The 16,884-nt window shown below is 36.7% G+C and overlaps 1 protein-coding gene and 1 non-coding gene across 4 annotated transcripts in view; both read right to left on the bottom strand.

The window, feature by feature from the left end:
• Positions 1–16,884, bottom strand: part of ATP6V1H (ATPase H+ transporting V1 subunit H) — a 152,798-nt gene that overhangs the window by 104,393 nt on the left and 31,521 nt on the right. For all 3 annotated transcript variants that reach the window (XM_044245595.1, XM_044245596.1, XM_044245597.1), the window contains one exon: positions 3,772–3,869. In XM_044245595.1, the coding sequence (XP_044101530.1) occupies positions 3,772–3,869 (98 nt within the window). The remainder of the gene's footprint in view (positions 1–3,771; positions 3,870–16,884) is intronic.
• Positions 1,231–1,338, bottom strand: LOC122905731. Its single transcript, XR_006384421.1, has one exon. It is a non-coding gene; the product is annotated as a U6 spliceosomal RNA (small nuclear RNA).

Below are 16,884 nucleotides of genomic sequence, written 5' to 3'. Positions count from 1 at the left end.
CTGAATTTCTAGGTCAATTTGTAGGCACATTTTTTTAATTTATTTTTTTTTCAATTTATTTATTTTCAGAAAAACATTATTCATTATTTTTTCACCACACCCAGTGCTCCATGCAAGCCGTGCCCTCTATAATACCCACCACCTGGTACCCCAACCTCCCACGCCCCCCACCACTTCAAACCCCTCAGATTGTTTTTCAGAGTCCATAGTCTCTCATGGTTCACCTCCCCTTCCAATTTCCCCCAACTCTCTTCTCCTCTCTAACTCCCCATGTCCTCCATGCTATTTGTTATGCTTATTTCACTCAGCATAATCTCTTCCAGTCCCGTCCATGTTGCTACAAAAGTTGGGTATTAAAATAGCAGTTCCATTCTCTTCAAAAAGCCTATACTTGAGTTTTTTCCTCCTCACATGATTCCTGCTTGTGATTTGAGGAATACCAAAAAGAAAGAAACAAAGGAAACTTTCAATCCTAAACAAAAGAAATGGACAAAGAGAAAGGACACGTTTTGTTTCTTCAAAAATGAAAATATTAAATGAGCTTTTTGATTGTGACACTAACAGTAAGTTACCATACCTTTATTTATGCCTGCTCTCAACCTAAAGGTCTCTAATTTTTTTTATCACTGTTAATCTAATTAGCAGTCATTAGTATATTGAAATGTATAGGTTGAACATGGAGTATTCTAAACTACATTTGTCCCTGCTCTTGTTGCTAAACTGAACAGTTAATACTGCTTCCTGTCCTCCAAAATACTAAGTGCCAGTAACTAGAAGAGCTGCATTTGGTTAACTTTAGTATACCATTAGGGTCCACTGGACCAAATTTTAGTATTTGAGTTTATTTTTTGACCAATTCCAAGTGTTTGTAGAAATTGCTGGTTCATGACTTTTATTCTCTTTACAGGTCTTCCAAAGAACAAAATAAAGTGTATCTTTTGTGTAACAGAATGAAATTCAATTTATTTTGCAATTACTATACAGGTCTATTGGATCCATTCATAAACCTAAGATATACTATGGGATTTCAGTGATTTTATATTATCCATAATTTGAAGAATTATGCTACTTCATTATCCAAGATAGTATTTCATCAGTATACATTCCTTATTCCCAACTATGCTAAAAAAATTAAAGACTAAAATTATAAGAAAACTGGAGAATGGTGGAATCATCTAGGAAGATGATATAATAATGAAACATATAATTACCCTTTCTTATTGTACTGCCCAAAATATGCATCATTTTTACAAATTTGCATGTCATCCTTGCGTAAGGATCATGCTATTTTTCTCTGTATTGTTCCATTTTTAGAGTATGTGCTGCTGAAGCGAGCAGTGCATCATTATTAAAAAAAGGTAAAAAAGCTGGAAACATCAACTCTGTAGTCTACCTTTAGATTTCTGTGCAATAAAAAATTAACATAATTCAGTCCTGAAACCACTATTCTTAGAAGTCTGCCTACAAAGTGAACCTTTGGCTGGCTTCTGAGTTTCTGAGCAGTAAACAGTCCCCTATACTGATATAAAACTTTCCCTAAATGATAAAGGTGGCTCACTGTATCTATACTGTCTGCTCAAACAATATGCTTATGTTTATACTGAACACCTGCTATCCTTCTGGAGTCTGGAATTCTCCTGTATGAGAGGCAAAGGGTGCCTACCTGACAAACTTCCAGTAAAAATCATGGGTGCTGGATCTCCAGGGAGATGCCTGAGCAGAAAAAAAAATTACACAAATGTTGCTACATTCTCGCTGCTGGTGGAAAAGTACATTGTGTGACCCCCACAGGAGGGATACAACGTAAGGAAGCCTAACATGGATTCCTGCAGATCTACTGTGTCTCTGAAATAAATCCCAGCCATGAGAATGATTACATGCTGAGTCCCATGAGTCCTTATGCTGAGTCTTCTGACACTGTGCGAACACAGAAATTCAAAGAATTCAGAACTTTTTATTTTCCATCCATAATGGCAATTACCTGAGGAAGGCACTTCATAATTATTAGAAGAATCAGAAGATGAAAGCAAAGAGAGATACAGCATTCTGTTCTAAAAAATGATGATGAAATTGGTCATATAAGTGAAATCTCAAACTTTGAGTCTTCAGATGACTCTATCATAAATGCACTTTGCCAAATTCAAGAATCAGTAAGTGAAAATATATCTCTAAGGACAAAAAAAAAAGGAAATACAGTATTCTCACTTATTTAGCTGTTCAACATGAAAGCCTTCAACACAATATTTTGCAAAAAGAACCTGGACCATTCCATTTTGCTAAAAGGACATATGATGGTTTTCCTTCATCCTTCAGGATGTTTGTGCACCAAAATTCACTTACTACAGAAATATTTACCATGAAAAAATTTTTATTTGAGAGAGAGAGTGTACATGCGAGTTGGGGGGAGTGGAAGATGGGGGAGAGAGAGATGGAGAGAATCTCAAGCAGACTCCCTGCTGAACATAGAGCCTGACACAGGACTCAATCTCATAACCCTGAGATAATGACCTGAGCTGAAATACATCAATTAAGCCACCCAGGTGCCCTTACCATTAAATATTCTTATAGGAATTTCTAGTGGTTGTTTTCACTATTTCTTTTTTCATAATTCTGTTAATTATACATAAAATGGCCAAATATATGTTTTCCAAAAGATCCATGTGGCAAATTGTCATGACTATTTTTCCTGACATACTAAAGGTTAAGTAAATATAAACAGATTGAAATTTTGCATAAGAAATAAAACATTACTAATTTACTGAGTCAATAGTAATTGAGTATTTCATTACAATTCTATGAAAGTCATAAGAAAAGCCATTTGCAGAAGTAACCCAGCTGAGGAAGTTGCATGCAAATACTGGCTGAGGAAATCCCTCTGGCAGGTGTATCCCTACACTGGAGATGGAGGAATCAGCCTAGTAGAGTCTGATAACACAGAATCAGGGGTCTTCAATCTGGCTCACCAAGCAACCTTCTGTTGACAAACTAATTTCCTGTATAGGTTTTCCAACAGATAAACAATGTCTTCATAACCAAAAAGACTATTTGGTTTAAGAGTAGAAAGATCTCTCATTATGAATAAGTAAGTTGGCTTTTTGGTAAAATGAATTTTGTTTGTTTGGGGAGGGGGGAGTTGTTTGTTCTATAAGTACATTTGCTGACCTCAGAGGGTAGCTCCTCAAAGTTTCTGAACCTGCAAATTAGGACACTACAGAGAATGGTCTAATTACATTATGAAGAATGGATTATATTTATTCTTGTGGATAAGATCTTACTGATTTCTGCCTACATTTACCACAAGACACTTTTTTTTTAAGATTTTATTTATTCATTTGACAGACAGAGATCACAAGTAGGCAGAGAGAGGGGAAGGGAAGCAGGCTCCCTACTAAGCAGAGAGCCCGACACGGGGCTTGATCCCAGGACCCTGAGATCATAACCTGAGCCGAAGGCAGAAGCTTTAACCCACTGAGCCACCCAGGCGCCCCTACAAGATACTTTTATAATTATTGTTCTATTCTGAATACCTAGAATGTGTTCTATCAAGCGTTAAGAGTTCTTAAACTCTTAAATAGCACAGGCCAAGTGAGGTTAAGGGGAAACATTCCATTTAGTAGTTACTGACTTCCATGAAGGTTAGCATAATCTACTGTTAAACAGACATGAAAAAATATATATATTTTAGATGATTAAATGTATTAACTTCCTTGAAAATGTCAAGGAGAGATGCATCCAAATGTTATTCTACATTAAAAGTAAAAGGGCACTCACCAGTTTACCCCATCTGCTTCTACCCAGGCAAAGCGGTACTCATTGACCCGAAGCATCAACTGCAGACACCCAGCAACACACTGCACATACTGAGAACTCTATGCAAGAAGAAGCACAAGGTTTTTAAAATTGGAAAATATTTAAAGACATGAGATCATGCATATACAAAAAGTCTGGATTTTTTACCGAGTTTCTTATCGTAAGACATTCCAAAAGTTCCTGCTACTTTTTCAAAATCAACCTCCATTTTTATTCTCCTCTCCACCTCTTAGAAATGCAGTTGACTTTCTCTGTCAAATTAAACCTATATAGTTCAAGACTACTTAACATACAGGGAAATCAAGGAACAAAGTAACTATATCCTTGATAATGGCTTGACAAATGTTATCATCTTGCAATGTTTCACTTAGTCCTGAAGAGAGGCACTACAGAGATAATACTGCTCTCCATAACTGCAGAAATATCAAAGAATGACAATAAAATTAAAAAGATAAAACTGTATGCTTTGAGATGAGTCTGTATTTAAATGGTCTGAGGTGAGTCACTGATCCTTTCCTATACTCAATTTTTTTTGTGTATTTGGGGGTGATGCCCCCCCAAATATCCCAAAGGGGTACTGTTAGGATTAAGTAAAGTAATTCATTTGGCATCAGCCAGACATTTTGTAGAAATTCAATAAATAGGAATTTAGAAATATATATATTACAGCATATAGGAAATCTAATTAAATATTTGAAAAAGATCTTTGCTCTATAATTTTTAACAACTAGTAGTTCAATAGTACCATTCTAGGGAAACTGTGGCTAAATCTGGAACTTGAAATAAACAGGAATAATATTCCCAGGAATAATGAGGACACCTCCATTTTAGCAAAGCTAATAGCAACACCTGGCCTGGGCTCTTCTCTAAATGTTTACCATGAGCCTAACATCTGTAAGAACAGAGACAAGTGGGATTTTCAGACTCTAGCCTGGAAACGAAAATAAAATTTAATTTAATCTAAAAAATAAAATGAAAAGGAAGGAAGGAAAAGAAAGAAGAAAAGAAGAGAACAGAGGAGAGGAGAGAAAGAAAGTAAGTAGGGAGGGAGATAATCAAGAATGTTATAGGGACGCCTGGGTGGCTCAGTTGGTTAAGCAGCTGCCTTCGGCTTGGGTTGTGATCCCAGCGTCCTGGGATCGAGTCCCACATGGGGCTCCTTGCTCGGCAGGGAGCCTGCTTCTCCCTCTGCCTCTGCCTGCCTCTCTGTCTGCCTGTGCTTGCTCTCTCTCTGACAAATGAATAAATAAAATCTTTAAAAAAAATAAAAAAAATAAAAATAAAAATAAATTTTCTAAAAAAAAAAAAAAAGAATGTTATAAAAATTCACAACACCTAATGTATACGATGCTACTAAGTTCTGTGTTTTAACTCAAAGTTCATTAATACATAACAATTCAAGGCAACTCTAGGCACTCAATTACAAAAACACAATGATATAAGTACATTTGGTGGAATTATCAAAAGTTATCAAGAAAAGGTTATCTTAATGAGAGACTATGGACTCTGAAAAACAATCTGAGGGGTTTGAAGTGGCGGGGGGGTGGGAGGTTGGGGTACCAGGTGGTGGGTATTATAGAGGGCACAGCTTGCATGGAGCACTGGGTGTGGTGAAAAAATAATGAATACTGTTTTTCTGAAAATAAATAAATTGGAAAAAAAAAAGGTTATCTTAGAGAAACTAGTAAACATAGATGCCCAAAAGCATTATGTATCCAGTAATATAACTTGTCTAAAAACTCAAAACATTAGCAAAAATGACCCAAAAAAAGTGAATTTTCAGCTCTAAAACAATCTTACATTATGGAAAAAAGAATGTTATTTTTCCAATTAAATCAGCAGGTAGTAATCCTTTGTGAAAGTGGAATTCCATTTTTTCTTGTTTAGAGAGATAGCCCCGCAAGGTTTCTACATATAATGAATAAAAATGCAACCTATGACACTCTCTCCTCTTCCATTTATCATCAATTTCCTCTCAACACAAAAATATCTTCGTTCACTGGAAGCTTTTCTCTTCTCTGTCCATTTTACTACATTACATTGAAATACACGATACAGGGCGCCTGGGTGGCTCAGTGGGTTAAGCCGCTGCCTTCGGCTCAGGTCATGATCTCAGGGTCCTGGGATCGAGTCCCGCATCGGGCTCTCTGCTCAGCAGGGAGCCTGCTTCCCTCTCTCTCTTTCTCTCTGCCTGCCTCTCTGCCTACTTGTGATCTCTGTCTGTCAAATAAATAAATAAAATCTTTAAAAAAAAAAAAAAAAAGAAATACACGATACATTTCAAATATGGATTATTCACTGTCACAGAGCTTCCGGATTCACATTATAAATGTGCATGTTAAAGATCTGGTTCTAGGGATGCCTGGGTGGCTCAGTGGGTTAAAGCCTCTGCCTTCGGCTCAGGCCATGATCCCAGGGTCCTGGGATCGAGCCCTGCATCGGGCTCTCTGCTCATCGGGGAGCCTGCTTCCTCCTCTCTCTCTCTGCTTGCTTCTCTGCCTACTTGTGATCTCCCAGATAAATAAATAAAATTTAAAAAAAAATCCTGGTTCTAAAACTGTATTTGCACCTATTATACATAATGAAGTGGTCCAAATACCATCCCAGAAATCACTTTCAAAGTGTACAGTGAGAGCAACACTGGCAAATGATATAAGTATTGCCCTCAGTTAAACAAAGTAAATCATATCACTTCATTATCTTTACTCACATGTGTCCTACTACTCTCATGTATAAAATTACTCAACAATTTTTTTTCTAAAAAAATCAGTCTTCAATCAAGCCAACAAGTCACCATCTCTACTCCCAGACTAAGGTAATTCAGTACTGCTAGAGAAAATTATACAATCCTGCAAAGCCTTCAAGCAATTCTGGTCTAGTCTCTCTGCCATTCCCCAGGCACCCATACTCACCACTATCCTCCTGTCCTACACCGTTCCCTCCCTCTCAACAGTATGAGAAAATATACATACCATTAGTTAGAGATTTGCCAGTAGCCAACATCTCACCCCTAAACCGAACCACGCTTATAGCCATTATTGCCTCTCTCTCACCTAGGAGACCAGCAAACTTCTTCCTGTCCATGACCCTCAGCCCCAGAAAAGTCTTAATCCCATTCCTCCTACACGATGCTCTGTCCATCAGACCCCTCTCTACATCCTCAGTCTCTGTTTGATAGCTTTCCTCTCCTCAGCCTCCAAATATATTCAAACCTTGCCCACCTTAAAGCTGACCCTAAACCTTGTACCGATCTCTGCATCTTTCTTCCTCCCAATACATGAAGTTTCTTGAAGGAGTTATCACCAAACTTTTAACTCTTTTGTATCTTATCAAGCCATTAGTATGGCAAATTCTAGGATCACCACTGAACTTAAAATGTCAGTTCCAAAAGTTACTTTCACCTGAGAACCAGACCTCTCCAACTACTAACTGAACAACTCTGCCCCCATTCTCTTCACTTTCTGAATGGACTTACCTGCTCCAAGTCTTACTTAGACCAATTGTTAACTCCCCCACCATGAAAGAAAGGCAGTAGTACTTAGTATGGTAATAGTATAGTAATATAATAAAGTATATAGTATATAATCTTTAGAAACAAAGGCTCCAGAACCAGCCTGCCACACTCAGCCACTTGCAAACTACATAACCTTGAACGAGCTTCCTATCTATAAAATGGGGATAACAGGACAAATCCCATGGAATGTTGGTATAATTTCATTAGTTAATGTATGAAAGAGTTTTCAATGGTAGCTATCATACAATATTCAACAAATGTTTGCAACTACTACTGTTTTCTGATTTCTCCAGATGGAATTAATCACTTCCATGTGCCACATATAAACCTCTATTTGTAAATCCCTTTGCGCAAGTGAGTGTGTGCATGTGTCTCAGTCATCTTCATTCAACCAGAGAGCAAAAGAGGAGTCTTTCTTAATCTCAGTATTTAAGCATAGTCCCTGGCAAAAGAAAAACAACAACAACAACAACAACAAAAATCCAGCACTTTAAAAATGTTTGTCTGCTAATTGAAAAATTAAATATTCATTCATTTTTTTTTAATCATGCCATTTGGTTTCAGGAGAAAAAAAGTAAAACTTAAAAAGTTTTAAGATACATTTTGTCCAAGTGAAGTGATTTCTGTTTTCTGCCTAGTAAGATATGGTTTCTTTTTTTTTTAAAAAAAAAAAAAAAGGACAAAATATAGAAGCCCCCAAATTCTGTATTATCTGTTCCCTTAAGCTCATTTCCATGAGAATAATATAAAAATGTATTACTACCCTCCACATTGTTCAATGTAAACACAATCCTGATCTTTTCCTGCTGCGTATATTTTTCTTTTTGCTAGAATCTCCTCTTCTATTAGGACTTTAAAAAGCATTCTTAAAATAGCTGTAATTGCTAATAGAAAATCCTGAAATCTCACAAGATTTCAAAAACAAGCTGAACAAGAAGTGAATGGCAGAGAAACAGTCTATCTTACAGGACAATATATAAAACTGCCAAACTGATGAAGTAGTATTTGAGACAATCAAATCCTGCTCCTTCCAAACAGAAATGTCACAACAAAGAATCAAATAAGGAAGAAAAAAATCTCTGTGCCTTCCCTTGAAGCTGTACTGGAGCCTCACCTTTTCCAGCTGACTCCCCTTGACTCCTATGAGTCTGAGTCTCCCTGACTCCTATGCTTAGAACTCCAAAGGACATCGCCTATGCTCAGCTTCTGGGTCCTAAGTATAGTTATGAACTAGAAGTATGACTTGACAAGAAGTATGAAACCTCTTTAATATTTGTGTACATGAATTTTACTGACCTTAATTCTACATGAAATTCTTTGTACACATTTACAATAAAATCAATGGGCATGCAGGTGGTGCAGTTGGTTAAGCATATGACCCTTGGTTTCAGCTCAGGTCATGATCTCAGGATTGTGAAATCAAGCCCTGCATCAGGCTCAGTGCTCAGCAGGGAGTCTGCTTGAGATTCTCTCACCCTCCTCCCACTTTCTCTATAGAATAAATAAATCTTTTCTAAATAAATAAGTAAATAAAAATAAAATAGAATCTTTTTTTTAAAATAGCCAATCAATATAGAATGGCATAAAATAAAACCTCCCACTCATCACCCCTCAGTACCACTGTGTAAAATGCAGATTCTATGCATTTTATGTACATCTTTTTTCAAAAAATACAAATAAGATTATACCCTAACTTTCATTTGCAATTTTCTTTTTCCATTTAAGAAATCTTATACTTAGAGATTTGCCACATTTTTAATCATCTATATAAGGATTTTTAAATCCATTGTGCTCTCTCAACTTTGAAGAATTCCTTCATTCAACAACATTTACTCTATTGCCTACATTATCTGGCATGCAGAAGGAACTCCACTCTTTTTTCAAATATATTTGTAGTTGGAATCCAACCGAAGATGAAGAAGCCCATTTGCCCTTATAGTTCTAGTAAACTGTTTAACAGCTACAACCCCAAACTGCCTGGAATGTCAGAAACTAATAAGGAACATAAGGTCTCCGTCATTCTAAGTCCTCAACTAGTCCCCAGAAAGGTTCTACTAGTCTGTATTCAGTATTGATTCAACAACTATTTACTGAGTGACTGCTATGTGGAAGACACTACTTGCGCTGAACACACAACCATGCAAACAGACCTCAATCCCTTCCATCAGGGATCTTACAGTCTAAGGGAGAAAGAGGAAAAGTGCTGAATTACAGAGCGTACTGGAGTTTGACATTGAACTAGAGTGCAATACGACAAAAATGCCATTAAGAAAGGGAACAGGAAATGCAGAGAAGGAGATGGGTGCTCTTTTAAATAGGATCCTCGGGGAGGGACTCACTGCTAAAGAGACAAGTGACAGAATCCCAGGAAAGTAAAAAAGTAAGCCATGCAGCAATTCGAAGGGAAGAGCACTAATGCTGCAAGATGGCAGAACCAGGGCCATGCACTTATAAATGCTGCCCTCCTTCCCGTGGCTGCTCTATGCCATGTGACTCCTTAATATTCTTAATATTCTTCAATGGCTTCTCCCTGCCGAGGAAAAGTCCTAAAACCCTATGTGATCTCTAAGGTCCTGAATACCCTGGGCCTGCCTGCCTTACTTCCTCACTCTCCCCACGCCTGCACCTCTACAGCACCACTCCCTCTCCTTTCTCTGTCCATGCTCTCCAAACACTTCCCTACAGTGGAGGCACAGGCCTCATCCCTGTGCTTCCTCAGTAAGGCTGAGCAAACTTGCCCAGAGGAGACCCCTAACTGTAAAGGACCTGTGCTTCTCTCTTACAAGCACTGCCGGAAGGGTACTAAAATAATCACAGTGTGTAATTAATTACTGTCTAATGCTGTCCTAAGATGAAGTCCTGCCCATCCCATTCAGTGCTATGCTTTTGGCACCATGCACTGTTCCTGGTAGGTACTCAATATGTATTTCTTGACTGAATGAGCAAAGAAAAGAAATACAACCAAATTTCACTATATCTTATACAAATTCCAAATGAGTGGGACTTTAATAGATATGGTCCCATAATTAACATTTTTATCCTAGTAACAATCAATACTGCAGATATATATACAACACAGCACCATTATCATTTCTTTTTGGAGCTGAAACTAAATCTTTTTGGTAGTATGGATTTTATGTAACTATCTAGTACTTTCTTTAAATTTATCTCAATTTGAAAACTAATATAAGGGGCGCCTAAGTGGCTCAGGGGATAAGTCTCTGCCTTCGGCTCAGGTCATGATCCCAGGGTCCTGGGATCACGCCCTGCCTCGGGCTCTCTGCTCAGCAGGGAACCTACTTTCACCAATCTCTCTGCCTGCCTCTCTGCCTACTTGTGATCTCTCTCTCTCTGTCAAATAAATTTTAAAAAATTAAAAAATAAGAAATAAAAAAATAAGCCAATCATAAAGAGACAAATACTGTATGATTATTCCAGTTATATGAGGCAGCTAAAGTAGTTAAATTTACAGAAACAGGAAGTAGAATAGTGGTGACCAGGGGCTGGGGAGAGAGAAAAAAAGGAAGTTATATAATGGACATAGAATTTCAGATTTCCAAGAAGAAAAAAAGGCCTATAGATCTACTTCATAGTAATGTGAATATATTTTACACTACTTATTTAACTGTACACTAAAAAAAAGGAGGTTATGATAAATTTCCTAGGTTTTTTTTTTTACATTATTATAAGGAGTTATACACCATGGCCAATAAAGTAATCTACCATATTAACAAGCTAAAGACAAAAAATGCCATAATCTTATCAATTTGTAAAGAAATAGCATTTGATAAAACAACACCCATTCACAGGGAGCCTGCTTCCCACCACCCCCCCCACTCTGCCTGCCTCTCTGCCTACTTGAGATCTCTGTCAAAGAAATAAATAAAATCTTAAAAAAAAAAAAAAAGTTCACCATCTTTAAAAAAAAACTTTTTTAAAAAGAAAACTAATATAAATTGCTAGTCAATTCTGGCTGTACCTTATATCACCCTATTTTACTAGAAAATATTTATGGTAGAAGAGCTCACTTAAGCCAGATGATAATTTTCATTTAAATTACTAAAGTAGGGATGCCTGGGTGGCTCAATCCATTAAGCATCTGCCTTTGGCTCAGGTCATGATCCTAGGATCCTGGGGTTCTAGGGTAGAGCCCTGCATCAAGCTCTTTGCTCAGCAGGGAGTCTGCTTCTCCCTCTGCTCCTCCCCACTACCCCCACCCCCCGTGCTCATGCACTCTCTCTCTCTCTATGAAGTAAATAAAATCTTTTTTATAAATAAATAAATAAACAAACTGCTAAAGTAATTCACTTGTCCATTAACAAAAGTATCACCCATATGGGCAATCTGGACTGACTAAATAACAGCAACAAAATACATACACACAAAAAAGATATTTTAGGTACTCATTGCATTGTTTCCTAAATTGTATTTGTTTAAATGTCATCCAACCAGAGTTCTTCCTTAAGGTAAACGTTTTGTTTTTTTCAAGAATCAAAATATATCTTCTAACCTTCACAACTAATCAAAAAACTGTCAAAAAAGAAATTTAAAATGTTTTATAAAAATAATTTATTAACATTTTTCAAAGGATTTTTAAACAATTAAAAGAGAAATTAAATTATAAATAAAAGGGAATTAAAATAATGAAAACTTATTAAAAATAAAAGGGATGATCACAGCTTTGTAATAAAGTTTGAAATCCAGTAACGTGATGCCGCCAGCTTTATTTTTGTTTATCAACATTTCCTTAGTGATTCGGGGTCTCTTCTGATTCCATACAAATTTTAGGATTATTTGCTCCAGCTCTTTGAAGAATGCCAGTGGAATTTTGATCGGAATGGCATTAAAAGTATAGATTGCTCTAGGCAGTATAGACATTTTAACAATGTTGATTCTTCCAATCCAAGAGCATGGAATTGTCTTCCATCTATTTGTGTCTTCTTCAATTTCTTTCATGAGTGTTCTGTAGTTCCTCACGTACAGATCCTTTACCTCTTTGGTTAGGTTTATTCCCAGGTATCTTATGGTTCTTGGTGCTATAGTAAATGGAATTGATTCTCTAATTTCCCTTTCTCTATTTTCATTGTTAGTGTTTAAGAAAGCCACTGATTTCTTCCCTATGACCCTGCCATTGCACTCCTGGGTATTTACCCCAAAGATACAGATGTCGTGAAAAGAAGGGCCATCTGTACCCCAATGTTTATAGCAGCAATGGCCACGGTCGCCAAACTATGGAAAGAACCAAGATGCCCTTCAACGGATGAATGGATAAGGAAGATCTGGTCCATATACACTATGGAGTATTATGCCTCCATCAGAAAGGATGAATACCTGGGACGCCTGGGTGGCTCAGTTGGTTGGGCAGCTGCCTTTGGCTCAGGTCATGATCCCGGCGTCCTGGGATCGAGTCCCACATAGGGCTCCTTGCTCGGCAGGGAGCCTGCTTCTCCCTCTGCCTTTGCCTGCCTATCTGTCTGCCTGTGCTCGCTCTCTCTCCCTCTCTCTCTGACAAATAAATAAATAAAATCTTTAAAAAAAAAAAAAAAAAAAGGATGAATACCCAACTTTTGTAGCAACATGGACGGGACTGGAAGAGATTATGCTGAGTGAAATAAGTCAAGCAGAGAGAGTCAATCATCATATGGTTTCACTTATTTGTGGAGCATAACAAATAGCATGGAGGACAAGGGGTGTTAGAGAGGAGAAGGGAGTTGGGATAAATTGGAAGGGGAGGTGAACCATGAGAGACTATGGACTATGAAAAACAATCTGAGGGGTTTGAAGTGATGGGGGGGTGGAAGGCTGGGGTGCCAGGTGGTGGGTATTATAGAGGGCACGGATTGCATGGAGCACTGGGTGTGGTGAAAAAATAATGAATACTGTTTTTCTGAAAATAAATAAATTGAAAAAAAAAAAAAAAAAGGAGGGCACTGGTTGTGATGAGCACCAGGTGTTGTATGCAAGTGATGAGTCACTAAATTCTGCACCTGAAACTAATATTATACTGTATGTTAACTAAATGGAATTTAAATAAAAACTTAAAACTTTAAAAAGGAAAATAAATAAGTAGATAAGAAAAAAAATAAAATTAAAAAAAATAAGTAAATAAAAGGGAAATATTATGATACCCAATTTTTCAGATGAGCCTTAAAAAGGAGATGCAATTTGCTGAAATTAAAAGAGTGAGTTAATCTTGGACTAGTCCTAGGAATCTACTCTCTTCATGGTTTAGCCAGAGTTCTCTGTGCTGTACCAGACATCCTAGGCTGAGAACTGGCCACAAGATGACCTCTCACTGCAGCAAAACTCACTGGTACAGAAAAACTATTTTTATTTCTCAACACATTTAAGAGAAATCTTCCAGTGTTGCTGAAATGCAAACTCTCCTACTTTGCGGTGGAATAATCACATCACAGGAAAAACAGCAACTGGTAAAATTCCCCTTTGTGGCAAATATGATCTCAGAGATCCATATTCTGCAGAATTACAAAGTAATTTAAGGAATCAGAAAGCAGGCAGGCAACAAAAGATAAACATAAAAAACAGTGATATTGTACCAAAATAAAACTAATGTTATAAAAACATTTATAGACATTATTTTCAATATTCACCTTCATAATGCTGGGATTTAAGTACAAACTAAATGAGAAAGAGCAATTATTCATTTAAATTCTGGAATCGTGGGCACTTGAAATAACATGTCTGCATTGCAATAAAAAGCACCTGTCCCACAGAGTAAAAATGCACAGTACAGTGGAATTGGTGAAGCACCAAGCTGAACTTTTCAAACACATATGTGACTAAAATAGATTCCAGAAGCCAGGTTTATGTGAAATGGAAGACTGCTGATTTTAACAGTCCCAAAAGTATTTAATGTTTCATGAATATTGTACAAACCTTTTCTTGTAGAACTAAAAAGTGAGTGTGAGCATATATGTGTGTCATTCTTAATTCTATTACAGATATTCACTTTAAAAACTAACACAAGACAGAAAAAAATAACACAAAACAATGTAAGAGTCAGTTGGGACTGGAACAACTGAAATTCTCCATAGTTTGTTGAGGGACAATTGATTGAGAACACTGATTTGTAGTATCTATTAAATTTACATATACCTCACAACCCAGAAATTCCACTCTAGAATTAAGTGCTCCAGACACAAGTGATTACAGTGATCACAGCTATCCAAAGACAGGTACAAGAATGTTCATAGCAGGCTTATTCAGAATAGCCAAATACTAGAAGTAACCCAAAATATCCACTAATAATAGAATAGAGAATATTCATTTAATGGATTATTACTACTATGGCAATAAAAAGAATGAATTTCTGTTAAATGCAACATGAATGAATCTCACTAGCACAATACTGGCAAGAGAATTCAGATACATAAGAGCATACTGTATATGATTCCACTACAATGGAGCTCAAGATTAGGCAAAACTAATCACTGGTAATAAGATACCATGAAAACAATAACCTTGGTGAGAGTTTAGTCAAAGGGAGGTATTGAGCAGGAGGACACAGGACATGTAAATTCATTTAGCTGAACAGTTAAAATCTGAGCATTTTACTTTGGGTGAGTTAAGACGTAATTATAAAAACACAACACAGGGGCTAAATGAACATAATAAAAAAACTAAATTAAAAAAATTTTTTTAAAAAGAAAAGAAAAAGCAAAAAGACAAAGAAAGGATGGGAAAAGAGAAGAGGCTTTGCCTATCAGGAGCTTTGCCAAATTATCTTTGGCAAATCACTTAAAATCTTCAGAACTGTTCTATCATCAATAAAGAGAAATACCAGCCCCAACAAATTAAGGGAGAAAATCTCCTCAAATCTGAACTCTAATAGTTCTACAAAGCACAAAAAATCATAAGGTATATTATTATTACCTCATATGCAGGAACTAAAATACATATATGAGTTCAAGAATTCTCTTGAAGTTGGCTCACTCAAAGAGATCTAGTCAATACTCATAAAATACTAAGATTAAGTTAATGCCTAAATTAAGATAATTTAGTCTTACACTTGTTTTACCAAAAAAAATAATTTTATTACTAATTTACAAATATCTAAATCTCCTTCAAGCGATGCTTTCAACCTAATTGGCTCAGTCATGTAACAAGATTCTTTACTATACAGAAGAATTATGAACTTAAGAAAATATTACTTACTTTATAAATTATTGCTTTGTATACAACTTCAAAGAACACACCTAATGCACCATATTAGATTACTTATTGTTATTATCAGTGCTGTGCTTTGGCAATGATTTGTATACTGAAATACCTTATCACTTAAATTTCTTTTGTATTGCCATAATATACCTCCAGACAGTCCTCCCAAAAAATCTGATCAGAAAAACAAAACTCACAGATTCTTGTCTTCCTTCCTTAATGTTCATTCTGTGCATTTATTTTAATGATCCCCAATATTTAAAATGCATTAATTTTGTGGCAAGAAGATAAAAGGCCATTAAAAATGAAAATCCTCCAGGAACTGCTTTAGGTAAATAACAATGCTCCTGAAACTTACACAGACGCCTAACTGATTGTGAATTACTTTGAGTCCTCACAGAATTCATAGTTCACCAGCCAGAGCAGACCACAGTTAAATAACAGGCCTGAGCTGTATGAATTCCTGACACAGCCCACTTATTTCTGCTACTTGGGCATCACTTTCAATGTAGTTAACAACGAAGTAGTAAAGAACTAAATCATTAAAGTACTCTAACTCTTCTGGAAGACTGAAAAGTGCTGCATCAGTGCAGCATTAAATTAAAAACAAAGTCAAAACAGTAAAACTATCTTCATATTAACGAGGATATTAGAACTGCCACAGAAAACAATTTAAGAAATTTGGCCAAAAGCCAAATCTATCATTTCTCTCATTCTAAAATGCTATTATGTGCTAAAACATGCATGAGTCCTAAAGAAATTGTGCTAAGTGAAAGAAGACAGTCTAAGTCAGGAAATGACAGATGCTGCTGGCAAGAATACGAGAACAGAGAACCCTCCTACACTGTTGGTGGAAATGCAAGCTGGTGCAACCACTCTGGAAAACGGCACGGAGATTCCTCAAACAGTTGAAAATAGAGCTATGCTATGACCCAGCAATCACACTACTCGGTTTTTACCCTAAAAATACAAACACAGTGATCCGAAGGGGCATGTGCACCCGAATGCTTATAGCAGCAATGTCCACAACAGCCAAACTATGGAAAGAACCTAGATGTCCATCAACAGATGAAGGGATAAAGAAGATGTGGTATATATATACAATGGAACACTATGCAGCCATCAGAAGAAATGAAATCTGGCCTTTTGCAACCAAGTGGATGGAACTAGAGGGAATTATACTGAGTGAAGTAAGTCAATCAGAAAAAGACAATTATCATATGACCTCCCTGATATGAAGAATTTGAGAAGCAACATGGGGGGCTTAAGGGGTAAGGAAGGAAAAAAATGAAACAAGATGGGATCAAAAGGGAGACAAACCATAAGAAACTCTTCATCTCATAAAACAAAATGAGGGTTGCTGGGGGAGGGGGGGTAGGGAG

Source organism: Neovison vison, chromosome 4 (assembly GCF_020171115.1).
Source record: "Neovison vison isolate M4711 chromosome 4, ASM_NN_V1, whole genome shotgun sequence".
In the NCBI taxonomy this organism is placed as follows: Eukaryota; Metazoa; Chordata; class Mammalia; order Carnivora; family Mustelidae; genus Neogale; species Neogale vison.
Note: the sequence above shows the minus strand (reverse complement) of the source record. Positions and strands in the feature narration are given on the sequence as shown.